This window comes from Protomyctophum bolini (genome assembly GCF_963924005.1).
Source record: "Protomyctophum bolini genome assembly, chromosome: 8".
Taxonomy (NCBI): Eukaryota; Metazoa; Chordata; class Actinopteri; order Myctophiformes; family Myctophidae; genus Protomyctophum; species Protomyctophum bolini.
In genome coordinates, this window is record NC_137869.1 from 28,365,370 (window position 1) to 28,383,840 (window position 18,471).

At 41.1% G+C, this 18,471-nt stretch overlaps 1 protein-coding gene across 1 annotated transcript; it reads left to right on the forward strand.

Annotated features, from left to right (window-relative positions):
• Window positions 1–1,859: 1,859 nt before the first annotated feature.
• On the forward strand, window positions 1,860–16,866 carry map2k2a (mitogen-activated protein kinase kinase 2a). Its single transcript, XM_080769839.1, has 11 exons — window positions 1,860–2,609; window positions 2,940–3,150; window positions 5,066–5,212; window positions 5,420–5,497; window positions 7,402–7,453; window positions 12,643–12,767; window positions 13,435–13,648; window positions 14,097–14,161; window positions 14,404–14,465; window positions 14,748–14,793; window positions 14,936–16,866. The coding sequence occupies exons 1-11, from the start codon at window positions 2,521–2,523 to the stop codon at window positions 15,044–15,046; spliced, it is 1,200 nt and encodes a 399-aa protein (XP_080625965.1). The 5' UTR covers window positions 1,860–2,520; the 3' UTR covers window positions 15,047–16,866.
• The last annotated feature ends 1,605 nt before the right edge of the window (window positions 16,867–18,471 follow it).

The window sequence follows — 18,471 nt, forward strand, 5'->3', positions numbered from 1 at the left end:
ATTATGTTTGTTATTTACAGCTAGGTAGAGTAGTGGGGCGAGATGGAAAAGGGGCTACCAAACATACACGTTACCCATCTATACGTATATTAATCGGGTTCCTCTTTTTGACTCTGAGGTTCCTAGCTTGCTAGGTGTGGATGAGTAACTTCTATGTACCAAGGGAGGTTATATTTCAATTTTATTAGTTGGAATACTGTGATTGTAAAAATGACAATGTAATTTAAATTTGGCTAAATTGATTATTGGTGGTTCTGCATGCGATGATGGGTGAAGGTTCTACCAGCTCACTGATGCATCATGCATGCATCAGTGAGCTGGTAGAACCACTTCACGAACCACTTATACGGCCAGCATCCATGTTCTTGGTGGAAACATTAGCCATAAATGGCATGATCCAGCATGTTGTGAGCTTGTGGATCTGCTATTTAAGAGATTTGGTGTAGGCAGGGAAACGGTGGTCAGCTCAGAGTACAGAGCCACCTCAGGTCCAGTGTATGACGGACAATTTCAATTAAAGCTTTGCGATATGATTATTCTGAGCGTGTTTTGCTTTGTTTCGCGATAAAGTAACGATTATAGTCCCATCCCTGGTAACATCATGCTAGAGACCAGTTTACAGTTTGTCTCTAATAACTTAACGAACAGCCCCAGCCCCTCTTACAGACACATCACACAACTGTGTTAATAGAAAAGGCAGTGACAAGGCAACATCCTAATTGTTTACTAAATATATTGAAAACAGAGGTCTCACAAAAACGTGACTTATGCTATTAAAGGACCACTTTTCAACCTATCTTCATATAATTGGTCCTCCCTAATAATCACGATAAAAATATCTACTCTGTGTCTCATCGAGGGCTGTGGGCAGTTCAGAAACCCAGTGACATCATCGATGGGGAATCCAAACCAATAGAAAGCACAGGCTTTCTATTCTTGAAAAGTTGCAATACAAAATGAAAGCCATCGTTCTCACAATAAAATCTAAATATTTTACAAAATTAGTTTTTTAAAAGAATCTGCCTAGCGATGTCACTGGTGGCTGGGTTTCTGAACTGCCCACAGCCCTCCTATGGAGACAGACTGAGTAGGACCAATTATATGAAGATGGGTTGAAAAGTCGTGAAGCAGTCCTTTAATTGTGAATGAATCACAATTGCTAGACAAGAGACTAGAGAAGAATAGAGATAGAAAATGGGTCAGATTACATACAACCAAATTAAAAAAGTATAATATAGACAAGTCTATGGCAGAACCTAAACTCTATAGTGACTTACTATGACACTGCTATGAGTGACACCTGAATTCCCCTCTGGAGATCAATAAAGGTTCGTTTATCTTCTATCAAGGGAACAGATCAAGTCAAGAAGAAGCAACATTATTTCATAACATGGTTTAATAACCGGTTACTGGCTTACTTCTCCATCAGGATGATGATTAGCCCACAATGCCAGTTGACGAAGTTTGGCATACCTTATTAGCTCTGGTCTGATCCATAGCCCTAATGCTGTTGCTGCAACGGCATTAGGGCTATGGATCAGAATTCCCCAGAAGAAATTATACAACTAAGTTTTATTTTTAAATAAGGTTAGCGTTAATAGATTGTTACATTTGTGGGAGAGGCCAGGCCGCCAGGAAAGAAACAAACTATGTTCTATCATTTGACAAAAACATGACATTGATAAGATTAAACATGTTGATAAAATATGGCAGTTCTGTCTTTACGTGATAAGAATCAAAGTCTCAGTTCACACTATAGCTCAGTGGATGGAGCTGTAGGATAGAATGCAATTCTTACATAATATAAAGAAAAGGAACCGGAAGTGTTAACACTTAAATACGAACCAACACGATTTTCTGCATCAATCAACTTGTCAGTCAGGCAGTCTCGCAGGCGCAGGCTTTCTCTCCTTGTGCCTGCAGTAGTATTTGACGCTGCTTCCTGGATTGAAACATCGAAGGAAAGGAAAGGAAACCCAGCCCCACCAGCACAGGCTCAAGACCTCTCCTGATAGCGGTGGGACTTCCACAAGTCAAGGCGGCCGCCCAAGCTGCTTCTCCTCTCCGGTGTAGTTGGCGATCATCGCGGGTGAAGGGGGGCACCGTGTGGTGAAAGCTGATAAGATAAGCAAGGGCCGATCCCCGCAGGGCACGACATTCCAGAAGCTGGTGCTAGCTTGTAGCAGCTAGGTGGCTAATGCCTGGCCAGTGTGTTTACACACGGGTATCTAACGTTAGCAGCCAAAAATACGCAAGGGGGAAAACAGCAATGCGTTGACTGCAAAGGCCACTATAGCTGCAGAAGAACGATATGATTTATCCAAATAGCTGACTGACATGCTCGCAAAAGTAAACTAAGATAGCTAACGTTAGCTACGTTGCTAGCAGCCTAAAGCTACTCCTGTTGCTCTTAGTCTTGAGTTTTGAACAAGGCAAATTAGATTAGCTGCTGTTTAGCACCTCGCAGGTTGTTGTTGCACTACCACTTCACTCGGGTTAGCTAGGCTAGGTGTCATTGAGATGGCTCCCAAAAGAAGACCCGTTCCCCTCAACATAACGCCCATCGGGGAGGGACAGGCCACCTCAACGTCCATCGATGCTGCATCTGAGTAAGTAGCGTACTTGTTGATGATACAGCAGTTTAAACAATTGTACTTGAAAGATCATATGTTCTTGAAATGGTGCTACCTATAGTCTACTGGTTTATACCCTGTATAACATAACGACGCAATATGACATAGCTCTGTTTACAAAATGCTGTACCCCCTCCAACTATATACTTTCCCAATTTTTCAACATTATATTTTGACACTTGCTTTGGCAATGTAAACATGTTTTCTCATGCTAATAAATCTCCTTTGAATTAATTTGGGTCTTGTTAAATGGCACACTTGAAATGTGATTTCTACTTCAACCTGTCCTTCCACTGTGTGTCACAGAGCCAACCTTGAAGCCTTACAGAAGAAGTTGGGTGAACTGGACCTGGATGAGCAGCAAAGGAAGCGCCTGGAGGCTTTTCTCACCCAGAAGGCTCAGGTTGGGGAGCTAAAGGATGATGATTTTCACCCCATTTGTGAGCTGGGAGCTGGAAATGGAGGAGTGGTCAACAAGGTCCGCCACAAGCCCTCGAGTCTGGTCATGGCCCGAAAGGTAAAACCCCACTAGGTTTAATATATTGTTGATATATTGTACATATTATTCCAGCAAGCAAAATGTTGATTATAGATAGACGGACAGTTTGTTTGTTTGCTCAAATGGACTGTCATATAATCTTGAACAAGAGTTCCTGCTCTCAATATGTTTTTTTGTATGACTAATGGGAAATGGAACACATTTCCTCTGTGTAATTTGCAAACGATGTTTTTCCAAATATCTGGGCATATTGGTGCATTCTCTCGTTCACATTTCACAGTTTTCTCATATGCATCTATTCTAGATTGATATAGTCTCAGGCAATGGATGACATCATTCTAGAAATGGGGGAAAAAGGTTAATATTGATGGAGCCGCCAGGGACAGGGGACGGCATAGTTGTCGCTCCACCATTTCCTTGAATTGAATTAACCTAAATTCCACATTGACTCAATATTAGGTAGGAGGAACTCGGATCCTAGAGTGGGCATAGAAAATAATGTGAATTTAGCAATTTCCGTGACCAGCCAAAATCATTTGAATATTCTTTAAAATAAATTAACTTATTCTTATTAGAATGGATCATTGAAATCAAAGGGTTTTGCACAATAAATAAAAACTACAACATTCAGCAATATATATTCCTAGGACACTAGTTAGTAGCATGTCACAGGAATATATGACAGCATTGCATTTCCAATCAACCGATCTTCAGAAACGGTATGTAGCATGTGCATCTTATTATAGTTAATAACTATGAAAGCGTGCATTTAACGTCAAGCTATATGTCACGTGATGTCATCAATATTAAGTCCATATATGGAGATCCCTCAATATATAGAGCATTGCAGTCCCGCCTTTCATGATGGCCCAGGAAATAAATCGCCATGAATTTTTTCCCATAGACATTTCAAAAAGCATTTAAAGATCTGTAAGCCTCGAACAAAGCCAACTCGGATCGTGACAAATCATGACAACAAATACAATATTTTGGGCTGAGCAAATAATTACAAAGAAGAAAAACAACCAAAAAGTGTTGTAACCTGTCCTTTTTTTCTTCTAATTATTTATTCGGCCCAAAGTCTTTTGTTTGACATGATTTAAACATTTATAGAATATGCACATCACTTAGTAGAGGTGCTGGGTTCAAAAGTATAATTTTTATATAGATAACGTCACACAACGTAGAGAGGACAAATGTCTGTAAACTTTAGACTACATTTTCGAGACATGTTGAAACTTTCAACCACTTGACAAAGGAATCCCCAAAACTTGGGTTTGCTAAATTGTAAAACTGGACAGTGCACACCCAGGCGACCAATGGTATTGCGAGCAGTGGTATTGTCACATTCGGTATATGGGATATTTACTGTAGACAGGACCTGTCTCTAAAACTGGACAGTGACAGTCCACATCAAGGCGATGAACAGTCGTGTGTGTGTGTGTGTGTGTGTGTGTGTGTGTGTGTGTGTGTGTGTGTGTGTGTGTGTGTGTGTGTGTGTGTGTGTGTGTGTGTGTGTGTGTGTGTGTGTGTGTGTGTGTGTGTGTGTGTGTGTGTGTGTGTGTGTGTGTGTGTGTGTGTGTGTGTGTGTGTGTGTGTGTGTGTGTGTGTGTGTGTGTGTGTGTGTGTGTGTGTGTGTGTGTGTGTGTGTGTGTGTGTGTGTGTGTGTGTGTGTGTGTGTGTGTGTGTGTGACAGTGTGACAGTGTGACACACACCCACACACTTTTTCCTGGCACTACTATTCAAATATTTTATAAAATTCAGACTAATCCCCAAATAAATACAGAGGACTTAATGTATTCTTTTCCACTTTCCAAAATGGGACCAGTGATCCCTGGAGATGGAGGGAAGACAGAGAAGGATGTTGGTACATTTGTTTCATCAGTCTTAGTCAGAACAGCACCTTCTCTCTTTCCCGTTTTCCTTCCATAGTTGATCCACCTGGAAATCAAGCCCGCCATCAGAAACCAGATCATCAGAGAGCTGCAGGTGCTGCATGAGTGCAATTCCCCCTACATTGTGGGCTTCTATGGAGCCTTCTATAGTGATGGGGAGATCAGTATCTGTATGGAGCACATGGTGAGAGACAAGCACACAAACAGGCAAAGAATGAACAGAGAGAAAATGAACGAGGGTTTGCATGCTCAGATTTAACATTCGACTCCCATCTTACTTTTACTACACAGATAAAATATGTATTTATAGTACAATATCATTGTTTGCAAAAAAAATAACTAGACAGAGCGATGTGCATACTTTTTTATTACGCGTCTATGCTCATTACAGGATGGAGGATCCTTGGACCAAGTCCTAAAGGAAGCCAGGAGAATTCCAGAGGAAATTTTGGGCAAAGTCAGCATAGCTGTAAGTAGTTACTTCCTTGTTTATAAATATTAAGATTTGTCTTTAACGTTTGCTTTGAGCTTTGCGTCTCAAATTGGACAAATAAGTACAAAATAACATGACTGACTTCACTGTGTCTCCACGGTGATGTTGTTAGATGTGCGTCCTTAAACTCTGGCACACACACGTGTGTGTGCGCGTGACAACAAGCACAAACAGACTGTTGTCTGTCTCCCTACCTGACTGCTCGCCTCTTGCTGAACACGCGTCTGATTTTTGCTTTGAACATAAATTGAAAACAAATACATTATTTAAAACAAAACTTAAACAATGTCTGAAATGGAGTAGGATGTGTAAAACTTATTAAACTCCTACTCCCCTTTTGCCAATGCAAAGTATTCACTGTTATCAGAAAATGTATTTCTAACTGCATAGTGCACACACGTGTGTGTGTGTGTGTGTGTGTGTGTGTGTGTGTGTGCGTGCGTGCGCACGCTTGTGTGTGTGTGTGTGTGTGTGTGTGTGTGTGCGCGAGTGTGTGCTCCTCATACTCAAAGAAAAAAAACATAAAAATATAACCATAAAAACAATCGCAGCAATAATAGAAATAAAATAAATAAAACAGCCCCTTCTCGTCCAAATACATCCCAAATATGATATTTTTATATAACTTAAAATAATTCCCGTCTGGACTGAGTTGCTTCCTCCATACTAGGTCCATTCCACAAATTCACTCCACAAACTGAAATGCACATCATTTTCAATGTCCAGACTTTTATTCTTTGAATTTTAAGCTTAAAATGTAACACCATTTGTTGTATGTTACCTGGCAATAGCTTGTTTTTATCACAAGAGCCAGCCATCCAGGGCTCCAGGCCAGAATGTGGTGCCAGTCGTCCATATTTGAGCCTCATCCTAGGCTGTGCTTCGACGCGCGATGTCGATGGATTAACTCTCTTAGCACAATCAAAGTTTAGACTTTTAGAAGGTCTCAAAGATCACAATTTGTCTCATTTAGAGGAGAAAAGGCGTGTGCTTGGATCGGGATGTACCATAGGTGTTTCTACCATGTGAGTAAAAAAATCACACCCATGTGAAGTGAGTGGTGCAACTCAGTGTGGGGGTCCCCGGAAATTCCAGACCCACAGGATCGCCCATGGGGCCGGGCTGGTTCCGGTGAGCCGCCCCACGTCCGAAAAGGTTGAGAAATGACAGAGTTAGCGTGTGGGGGTCCCTCTACTGTGTACTGTACTGTACTGGCACACCCGAAAACATATATGCAGTTAATATGTTTGTGTGTGTTAGGTGGTGAAAAACAACCATGCTGTTTTCATGCTCAGACGCACCCAGGCAGGCACCCACACACACACATAGCCAACCATGCTGTTTTCATGCTCAGACCCACCCAGGCAGGCACCCACACACAGCTCCGTAAGGGAGTGGTTGCACCACTCAAAAAACAAAAAAACGATAAGTATTTTTAGATGTTTTTTTATCAAATCTCAGCATTTAGTCGTACTGGAACAAATCTGACAAATCTTATGAAGCATTTAAAGCATGTGCTTTCAATTCAGTAACATTGACACTGGTTTATTCAGCAGACGCGTGCTGTAATGCGTTATCATATCCATCTTACAAAAACATCAGGTGCATTCAGTAAATTACCGTAACAGCTGCATAGAGTGATGCCTCATTTGCAGGAAATCATATAATTTGTATAGTGTCAATCAACATGATGACGACGGCTAGGAATGTGGGGCACAGGTTGACGAAAAAATTCTTATTGAGATAATAATTGGCCGTAGATATGTGGAGATCAATATCTACAAATAGATGTGCAGTGTAAGACTAGATTTAGTTTAGTGTAGTATGTGTAGGAACAACTGTTGAGCATGCTGTGTATAACGTATATTACCATCTTTTAGGTGCTGAGGGGACTAGCCTACCTGCGGGAGAAACATCAGATCATGCACAGAGGTAATTATATTTTTGTTTCCGTTCACAGAATTCTGGATGGTAATAATGTTATTGTTTGACAGAGGACGTGACAATTACTTTGAAATGTAAACTATACAGTATACACACATCCAAGTTGGTACTGAGCCAAGAAAAATCACCCAGCAACAGCTCGCAACTAAAACAAACTATGCTCCCAGATTTAATGGATTTTCGATTCTGCACAGGATCTTCATCACTTCATGCAAACGGGTGTGTTGCAAGTGTTTATAAATGGAGACAATATTTTTTCCCTGTACTTTGTGTACAAATAAGACAGTATTTTCGATATTCCATATATCAAATCATAGCAAAAACCGAAATCACAGAGCACAGTAATAAAATCCTGTCCCGAAGGATATTCCTCTTCACAGGTCTGTTCAACACCCACAACAAAACAACACATAGTACAGAAAACATAACACCAAGACAATAAAAAAACATGAGGTCACCACTGACTGTGATGGCCTTATTGTTCAGATCAGAAAGTGTGGGTGTGGGAAATCCGATACAGGTAATACCGAAAAGTTTGTTTCTGTTAGGCATGGACGGTATGTGGTAGAAACATGCAGATTGCAGAACAATACAACGGAACAGGATAAATAATGCTTTTGTACAATAATAACAAGATGAGGAGCAACAGATAATGATCTTGACTAAATACATACGCAAATAACGTAATATGTTGATCAAACTAAGTATTGCCCAGAGTGAGTCCAAGATATGTGAAACTGTCAACCTGTTCTACTGTTTTACTATTAATGAGTAGATTAGGTCCAGTGTGGGTCGTTTCAATGATTAGTAGTGCTCTCTTTAACATATTGCTCATTATTGTCTTTATTTAAAAGTTAAAACACCTGAAACACATTTGTCTGTGTACCTGCTGTTTATCACTAAGTTCCCATACTGGATTCCAATCTCAGAGCATGACAAATTGAGTTGTAAAACTTGTGTTTTATATAAAAAATTGAGCCAATTTTATTTATAAATGGGCTCAAGCTACCAGAATATATCACTTCTGTGCTGTAGCATTCTTCACTGGTTTCTTTAGTCCATATAAGCCACTTTTTAGATATATTTTTGTACACGCTTAAGAGGTAGAAAACATGGAATTTAAAATCAGTTCTTTGGGCTGCAGAAGGTGCGATAACTATACAGTGATTATAATGACTAGTATATACATAATACAGAATAACTGAATAATGACTAGTACATTACTTCCAAGCCATTTGTTCATGGTGATGATGCAGAAGCATCATTCTGCAAGGCAGATCAGCAGGTTTCATACTTGACTCTCTTATTCTTAATCTGAGCACAAATCGTATTCCGATAAGGAGCACCAGCTGCAAACTCAACTCAACTGATGGGCTAGGCAGAAGCAACTAGTTCAGTCGTATAATTTCCAAGAACATTCCTGTTCACTGAGATGTATTCCCTTCTCTTCTAACTCTGTCAGTTATCTAATAATAATAACAGTAATAATGGCAGTGTTTTATGTATCCGATTTTGATAATTTGATTCCTGAAACGATGCTTTTACAAAACACAATGTATCAGCCTTTCCCACCAACTCACTGCACCAGTGGACTTATTACAGGGTGTGTGTGAGTGACTATAGCATACAGGCATGCTATTTAAGGCTAATTCCTATTTTTTTCTTGTGATATACAGATGGTTCTTTGGCTAAAAGCAGTTTAAGAACCTGTTTAAATCTGTAATATATGTTTTGGTTGTCTGGCAACAGCCCTGCATAGACTACAGCATTTAGAAACTGCTTATGCATAGTTAAGTTATAGGGGCAATCATGGCATGTTTGTCCTCATTTAGCAGTACAGTTTTTCTTTGTTGGACGTTTCATTCAGGAATCGCATTCATTCAGCACATATATTGTATGAATTCAGTATTAAGGTTGTTGACTAAGACTAAAGGACTAAGATTTGGCTTGGGCTTGTCACAAAAAACCTGAAAAAGATTTTGAAAAGAAAAGACTAGACTAAGACAATTTCAGATGATTAAATGGTGTGTTATTCATAAAACAGACTAAATCAAAATTTGCTGTCAAAATTAACACTATGAATTAACATTGTTTACAACAAATTCTTTCATTCTTTAAACTTGACGCTCATCCACATTTGTTGACATAATAGTATTTACCAAATACCTATGATAACTTTTGCCTGTTGCCACATAATAAAACATTGAGGATTGGATAGGCGATTTGACCTGGCCTACCTGGGTGGCACTCAGGCCCAGGCCACACTACTCTGGATCTTTTGCAAAACGGATATTTTCGTCCTCCGTTTTAGAAGAAATCCCTGGCCATACACAGAGATATCTATGTCCACACACAAACGCAGAAACGCATTGAACACAGGATAAAGTCACTGCAGTAGCCGGTGTCAATTGTAGGCTATATTATATTTTAAATGTACACTTGTGAGGTGCCAATCATATTTTTTAATGAAGGAATAAGTATCGCATTTTAAAAGCCACCTAAATTGTGAGTGGAAGTGGAACATGTTTCTTTCATTGTCTGTCAGCATGTCACACTATGTGCGTAAATCTCCAAATCCAGACTATCGACTTTTCTCTCCATTTTAAATTAGGCTATATTATAGCCTAATTTAAAAATGATAGACACTTTACCATTGCTCTGGCGACTTGGCAAGTCCTGCACAGTAAATAATAGCAGAGTTAGACCTATAGAAGTGTCCACAACCACTTGTGAGCTTGTAGAGTGGCTATATTTTCGAGGTGTATAATAAATGTCACGTTATAATGTAGGCTAATAAAAGTTCACACGCGCATATTGTTGGCATGCAGACACAGTGACAAATGCAGTCAAGGGTGTGCCCTTTATTACCTAAACAGGAGAGAGCCATGTGCGCTGCTGCGCACGGGGACCCACTGTATTCTCTCTCTCTCTCTCTCTCCATGCTATATCTACAGACTACAGTTTATCTGTAGCGGTCCGCAATTAACATATTGTCACTTGATGAAATCACCAGTCCGCACTGGACTATAGCTGATATATTTATTATTGGATGCAGCAGAGCAGAGCCTTGCTTGCTGCAGTTGATGCAACATATGATACGTTTTAAAGTTGTTAACAGTGATATATAAACATGAACAATCGGATAGCTATCCGTAGTTTCCATGCAGGCATAAGCTGCATTTCTCACCTAATTATAGTAAAAATTATATGCGCTAATAAGCGGTGACATCATCGTTTCTCAAAAGCTATGTTTCGCATGACTACACAGCTCCACTGATCCGGATATTTTCGAAAATCTTCACTTATTTATCCGTTTCCAAAAACCTCCGTTTGAGTTGCCGAAAATGCCGTTTGCGTGTGGCTGAAAGGCCCAAACTCACAAAGAAATGTGCGTTTAGCAAAATATCCAGATACGTATGGCCTGGGCCTCAGTCCCATAGCCTTTTAGCTTATTAGCAGAAAGCACAATGTGACAATTACACACCATTTTAAGGCAGATCACTGTTAATTCAATTGAGTTAACACTTTTCCCTGGAGACATAATGTTATGGTACAGGTCAGGACCCGATAATAAATTAGAGATCATCACTAGATAAATTATATAGAATCTGATCGTTGCATAGACTCGCCAATGCTGATACCAGCATTTTAGATGTTATCAGAGGCATTTCTGATAGTGGTATCGGAACAACTCTGCTTAGGAGGAAACTCTGGAAGAGGTCTGCCAGATCCAAAGGTAAAAAGGCAAAATAGTTTCTCAGTGCGTTATACCAACTATAACATAGAGGAGGCAGCATGATGGTCTGGGGCTCTCTTGCTGGATTGAGAGTCTGGAACTTGAACAGAGTGACTGGCACCCTGAACAAAAAGGTCTACCATAGCATTTTGCACCCTCTGCGCCTACTTGGTCATCCTACAGCAAGATAACATACCTCCACACTATGTAAGAAGTACCTTGGAATCAAATTCATGATGTTTAGTACAATTTAAAGTAACTTATTTCATGTTTCTTTGTTCTATGCTTTAATGTCATAGTACATTTAGAGCTGCCTACATTTCTGAAAACATTGAGGTGCTCTACAAGCACTATAGAGTAGGTCTTGTGGTGCTGTGGTGTCATGATAGGACCCAGTGAGGAATAACTTATGTTGCTCATTAACACCAACATTATCACGGCTGCTGGTGCAAAACAGGATGATTTGACCTCCATATTGTAGCTCAGGGTGGTGTTGCGAGCATAGCTTTCCCGCAGGATAGGGTCGGTGGTACTGTAGTGAGTAGTGGCAGGTCTTAGTAAGGACAGAGTTGTCTCTGAGCCCAGGCGGTAATTACAGCCTCTCGAATGTGATTATACAGCAGCCGCGCCCTGTCGACCCCTCCCTCTGTCTCCCTCTCCCTCTGTCGCTCTCCCGCTCTTTCATGCCACCTCTTTCTCAGAGTCGCTCCTTGTTTGTCCTTGGGTGGTGGTGATGGTGGTGGGGCGGGGGGCGGGTCACACACCACAGAGGATGGATTGCAGGGCTCAGTCCTACCCCGTTATTTATATTTTTTCCTGCAGGATGTTTTTCCACAGTGCTGAGGGCCAGTAGTGAGGAGGACTGGGTTTGTTTGTGACGGGGGCTCAGCACTAGTTATTTTCTTACTGCCTTGCTTAAGAGAACCCCCGAGGACGGAGCAGCTTGGCATGGGCTTGCCATCACCCGTGGTGGCCTTTCGCTCACAGGCAGACTTTGGAGTCCTGCTCTAAATATTTGTCTCTGAAGCGGTTCTCCACAGTGAGAGAGATTTGGTCATATACAGGACTTATTCGCCATCCTTCAGAGTACCAGGCTCTTAACACTAACAAACCAGGCAGTGCTCTTATTTATGTTGTGGTCAGTCCTGGTAATTTATTGTACAGAATCCCATTAGCAGTGACATATTTTCTTGCTAGTGTCCACAGCTTTTGCTATAGGCCCATTCATCAGTGGTTGGTTGTTTGTTTTGGTGTGGGAGACAGAAAGGGAGTAGAGGAAGTGCAGTATGAAGATGCGGCATGTGCTGCTTCTCTGGGTGCTGAGCAGGGAGTTCACCTTTGTGCACCTGTCTCCCCTGTGTGTGTGTGTGTGTGTGTGTGTGTGTGTGCGCTCGTGCGTTTGTGTGTGCGTGCGTCCGCCCACCCTCTACTCACCACGCAGACGTCAAGCCCTCCAACATCCTGGTCAACTCTCGCGGGGAAATCAAGCTGTGCGACTTTGGCGTGAGCGGCCAGCTCATCGATTCTATGGCCAACTCCTTCGTTGGAACGCGCTCCTACATGTCGGTGAGTCAGCTTAGCGCCCCCTCCACACCTCCAATCCTTTTTTTTTTTTTTTCTCTCTCTCTGGCCCTATCCCCACTTTTTCCATCCTCCTCTTTTCTCCCATCTCCCTATTTCACTGACCCCTCCCTCTCTCTCTCCTTCTCTCTGCTCCCTTCCTCTGGCCCGCCCTCATGTCCCTGCCAAGAGCATAGGGCCGTGCCCAGGAAAGGGCTGTTTGGCACTGAAGCAGGCACTGCCAACTGTGCTCTCTCTCCTCTCCCCTGTTTGTCCCTCCCTTTCTCCCTCTCTCCCTCCCTTTCTCCCACCTAGTCTCCTTTTAATATACCTGGAGGCTGCAGTGCCCAGAATATTGCTGCTTGTTCATTCTCACTGAAAGGTAGATGGCCCTTTGCCTTTCCCTGTCATAAGCCCCAACACCCACAACCATCCTCAATACTCCTTCATAGTCTGAACAGAACAAAGGCCTCCTTCATTTCCTGCCAACCCCTACTATCCTCTGTCCTTTTGCCCCCTTCCACACCTTGTCCTTGCTGTACCCACTCCACACCCCCACACGTTGCCTTCCCCTTACTAGCCATCTCTGCCCATTCCTCTCTATCCTGCCTGTCGACTTGGCACACAGAGGCTCTCCGTGCTCTCTCTGACGTAGTTGTGTATTCCTCAACAGCCGGAGAGACTGCAGGGCACTCACTACTCGGTGCAGTCGGACGTGTGGAGCATGGGTCTGTCTCTGGTGGAGCTGGCTATCGGCCGCTTTCCCATCCCCCCGCCTGATACTAAGGAGCTGGAAGCCATTTTCGGACGGCCCATCATAGACGGGGCAGAGGGGGAACCTCACACCAACATGCAGAGACCCAGACCCCCAGGCAGGCCTGCAAGCGGTAAGGATAAAGAATTGCGTGTGTGAGTGCGCGAGCACACTCGCACGCACACAAAGTATACACGGATAATGCGATTTTTTTTTTTTTAATGAACATTTCTAAAGCATAATGGTACTCGTACACATGCACACATTGCTTGGACAAACTTAACACTGATGTTACTCTTTCATAGCTAGTTGTTGTTTTGCATTTCACATCTCGGTTTGTATATTGATTAGTTTGCTATTGTACCTTTTCTGAACTGAAGAGTTGTTATAAAATTACATTCATGAAGTGAAATGTCAAGATTATAACACACAGTTTAAAGAGCAACATTTTTGGCAAGTTTTCTGACAGTGTGCGGGACCCTTCTTTGTTTTTCAAAGATAACCCTTTTAAAGATTATAACACAGCCATTGCATGGATGACAATGTCTGATTTTGCTAATGATATGCTATTTCCTCTACAGGACATGGGATGGACAGCCGACCTGCCATGGCTATATTCGAGCTTCTGGACTACATTGTGAATGAGGTCAGAGGAACTGCTGACTGCACAGCTTATTCTCTTACACTCTTTCTTTCCTCATACAGACTCATAGCTCCCCACCCCACCTCTTTCTCCCTCTCTCGCTCCTCTTGAAAAACACACACACACACACACACACACACACACACACACACACACACACACACACACACACACACACACACACTTGTTCTCTCTCTGTTCTGGTTTCTGTTGGTGATGTTATTTGATTCCTGCTTCCTCCTCAGCCTCCTCCTAAGCTGCCACATGGTGTCTTCACCTCCGACTTCCAGGAATTTGTTACAAAATGGTGAGCATCAACATGGCCACGTCAAACTACAGCCTAATTTATAATTTGTTGCATGATGGAGCCGCTCGCCTAAAATAGCTTAAGCTAAGAATTGATATTGGCTTGAAAATCAAACTTGTGTAAATTAGACTTTGGCTACCAACTCCATCTTAATGGATAAAGCAACGGTACAAAACTATAAAGTATTATAGTAGTACTAAAGTTGCAATAGCTACATACGTTTCTTACACTGAAATACAAAGCAAATGTTTTTTCTCATTGTTGTCTTGTTTGTGTTTGCAGTCTGATTAAGAACCCAGCAGAGAGAGCAGATCTGAAGATGCTGATGGTAGGTCCACAACTTTATGGGGATGCCCCATTTGAAATGCATATCGATTTGTGATATTCCAATTCTTTTACATTTGTCTGTTATGGTTTAGCTGCGCAGCTTGAACTAAAATCGGTCATCTTTTTTTCTTTTTTTTGTACAGAGTCACACGTTCATCAAGCGATCTGAGGTGGAAGGGGTGGATTTTGCTGGCTGGCTGTGTAGAACCATGGGCCTCAACCAGCCCAGTACTCCCACTCGTGGCACTGACTAAACAAACCTGGAAAGAGCCCCACTGCCCTCACTCAGACTTCTAGGTCTTAAAATACAGTAGATGCTTACATGCACACACACACACACACACACATATACATATACACATGTCATCACACATGTTTCTCACCCTGTTTGTCTTATTCTTTGGTTGAAAAACAAAGAAACCAAAAAACCTGTTTTGGTCTCATGTTTTTTTTCACCAGCAAGCGGGGCCCATTGAGTCACTGTACTGTAAGACCACAGATTCACCACCTGCACCACCAGTGTCTGAGTTAACTATGGCTCAGTTTGCCACACATTTCTTTAAGGGGAGACATGAGGCACTGAAGGGCTGCCAGAGTGTCGGTTGATGAATTTGTATTGATCGCACAGCACCACTTTTGTATTGTTGAATATTCTGTATTAATCTTTTCTATGGCAACGGCTGATGGCTGGTGGGGTTGTATTTTAATAGTTTGCTGCGCTAGAGAGTTGTTCGTGTGAAACTGACGAGGAGTCTAAAGATATTCTCTCTCTCTGCTGACAAATTATAAAAATGGTTTTTAATGACGGTTATGTTAATGTTTTGAATGTTTATGCAATGTCTTCAACAGAATCCTTTTATTTTTATTTTTTTGTTGATATTATCAACTGGGGTTTTTGCGATTACCTGCCGTGGTATATTTGATTAGGAGTACAGGACAAAAATGGATTGAATCGTCTTTTTTTTTTGTTCTTGGTAAATGAGAGAAATCGTGCTAAAAATCACTTGACTGTACTTTGTTAACGGTGAGAGACAAACCAAAGAGGGTACTCATGACTACTAACACATTCATATCTGTAACAGTATATCTGTGTAATTTGAATGTTGGCATTTCATTTCCCCAGGTAATTACTCAGATTGTGTAGACATTCTTTCCTCAAAATAACGAAATTGACCTTCAATGTTTGTGACATGTTTCATGTAGGGGAAGTCATTTTACACTTTCGGGGCCCTAAAACATGCCAATATGTCTTCTGATGACCATGAGGATGCAATGATCAAAATGTACTATTTGGACAATATAGCATGATTTACTATCTTTCTAATGTATGGGTATTTTTGTTTCCCAAGATCATGATGGGGATGATGGTTAGCTGGTGTTATCAAATGCCTGAATCTCTGTTACATCAATGTAATTTCAATCATGTTGACTACTAAGATTTTTCTGCTTTGTTGTTGGTCTGTACTTGAAGAATTGCCCCAAAGTGTATGTGGTCATGTTTCCACTGTACTGCTATGTTTGAGTATGTGACATGCGCTCCAAGCTCTCTTTCTCAGTAAGCTACACAGTCCAGAGCCTGGTTTTCCTGATGGAGAATGCCATTGGAAGATTTTCTTTCCCTCTCAGTTACTTTTTTCCCTGTTATTTAACCAACTCTGTTGTGATAAAAATGCAAGCCAACCTCAAGTACCACTCCAGACAGGCAAAAGCAAATGCTTCAAGCAGTTAAAAAGGATTTTAATGAGCATTTTGACTCAAGTCTGGTTTTTGGGGTATGGTGGTGGTGATGTTAACTTGCTAGCCTGCAGTCTGCTCCTGTATCCTCTGCTTCTGGCTGACTTTCCTTATATTCCCAATAGACTTTGCATTCATCCTCAAAGTGAATGCACTGTCACCTCAATGTACAAAGCTATTTAAAAAAAAGGTACAGGAGTACTATTTTGCAGTCTTAATATACACATTTTGATTTCTGTAAATTACATGGGAGAAGAGTTCTTTTATTATAATATAAAAATGTGTCTCATAATGGTTAATGTATAAAAATGATCAAAATAAAAACTTATTTGTGAATGTACCTTTTTGTTTTGAGAAAGCAACTCCCATAAGCACTTGTGACAGAACTATTTCTGAATTTCTTAACTCGGTAAATTCAGTCCACTTGTGTTAATTATGCTACCATGTCCATTGTCCAATCCATGGATAAAATGGAGTATAGCTATATATCTGTGTGGAATGAGTGACATACAAATGTAATTTAAATGGGTAAATGTAGGTCTGATAAATGATGTAGCTCTGGTCCTTAACGCTTAGAGCTATGGACCAGAGCTAATAAATGTAGCATGTTCAAATTCTGTATTTTATATTTTGGGGAAGTTAGTAACTTAATAATTCAAAGGGAGAAGGAGAAAAAATAATCCCTGTCAATGGCCACTCCGGTGCTCTGTAAATTTGTGGCTATTGATGTTTTAGGTGCTACTGCCCAGTGCTCACTCATCCGGAGGTGGCCTTTTCTACACAGGTGAGCCAGAGTAGCTACTGTGTTTGTTTGAACAGTTTGGAAGGAACCAACTTTTGGCTACGTTGATTCTGACACGATCTCTTCAATTTCTCTCTCTGTGAGTAATCGTATCTATTCTACACTCAGATTGAATTTGAGGCGTGCGGTTCGGCCTGTAAAATGACCAGAATGACCGGGTATTTGCCACTTTTCTTGAGGATCGTATTCGAAACATGTCACTTGGTGAGGCGGCAGGCCTGCGGCTTCGCGTGTGTGTGCATTTGTATTTGTTGCATCAAAGTAGGCTACCTGCAAAATACACAGTTTAAAGTGTTATATAATGTAATTTTACCATAGCCCTAATTCATAATACTGTAAACAGAGGTTCAAATTGGATTTCTCCACGTCTCTCCTTTTTTTTGTCTAGATTTTAATTGAAACCATCAGGCAGACACAAATGACAAACACAGAGCTGATGTGGGGTTGTCTGGGACTGGAACGGGTGGGTTTATATTGGACGACGACGTTGTCGTAAAAATGGCTGACATCATCCACCCGGGGCTGAAAATAAGCAATTTTAGTTATTGCAAGACTTTTTTTGTGACCAAGTTCTTTATTGATACTTTTTTATTTTTCAGTTATTGCAAGACTTAACGAAAGAGAAGAATTATAACCTAATATGCATTAGTATTTTAATCTCAATTTGTTTAATTCCCTAAATAATAGTGTGTGTGTGTATATGTATATGTGTGTATATATATGTATGTAGTATATGTATATACATAGGATATATATATGCTCTGTGCAGTGATGGGCAAGCTACTTGGAAAATGTAGTAAGCTACACTACCAGTTACTCTCTATTAAATATAGCTCAACTACAACAAAGCTATCCCCAGATAATTATAGCAAGCTACACTATAAGCTACATGGCAAAAGTAGCTAGCTACATGGACACTACTTTTTTTTTTTAATATTTTTTATCAACTTCATGATCAAGTTTCCACCGAACAAATAGCCTAATACAGGGCTCGAAATAGCGACCATTTTGGTCGCAAATGCGCCTGAATTTTAATCTGTGCGATCTCAAAATATAACTGGGCGCACCAGTGCTACTGCATATAATTACTGTAGTGCGACCAAAACGATCGCGACCGAAAGTGTCGCGGGCCGGTTCCGTCCC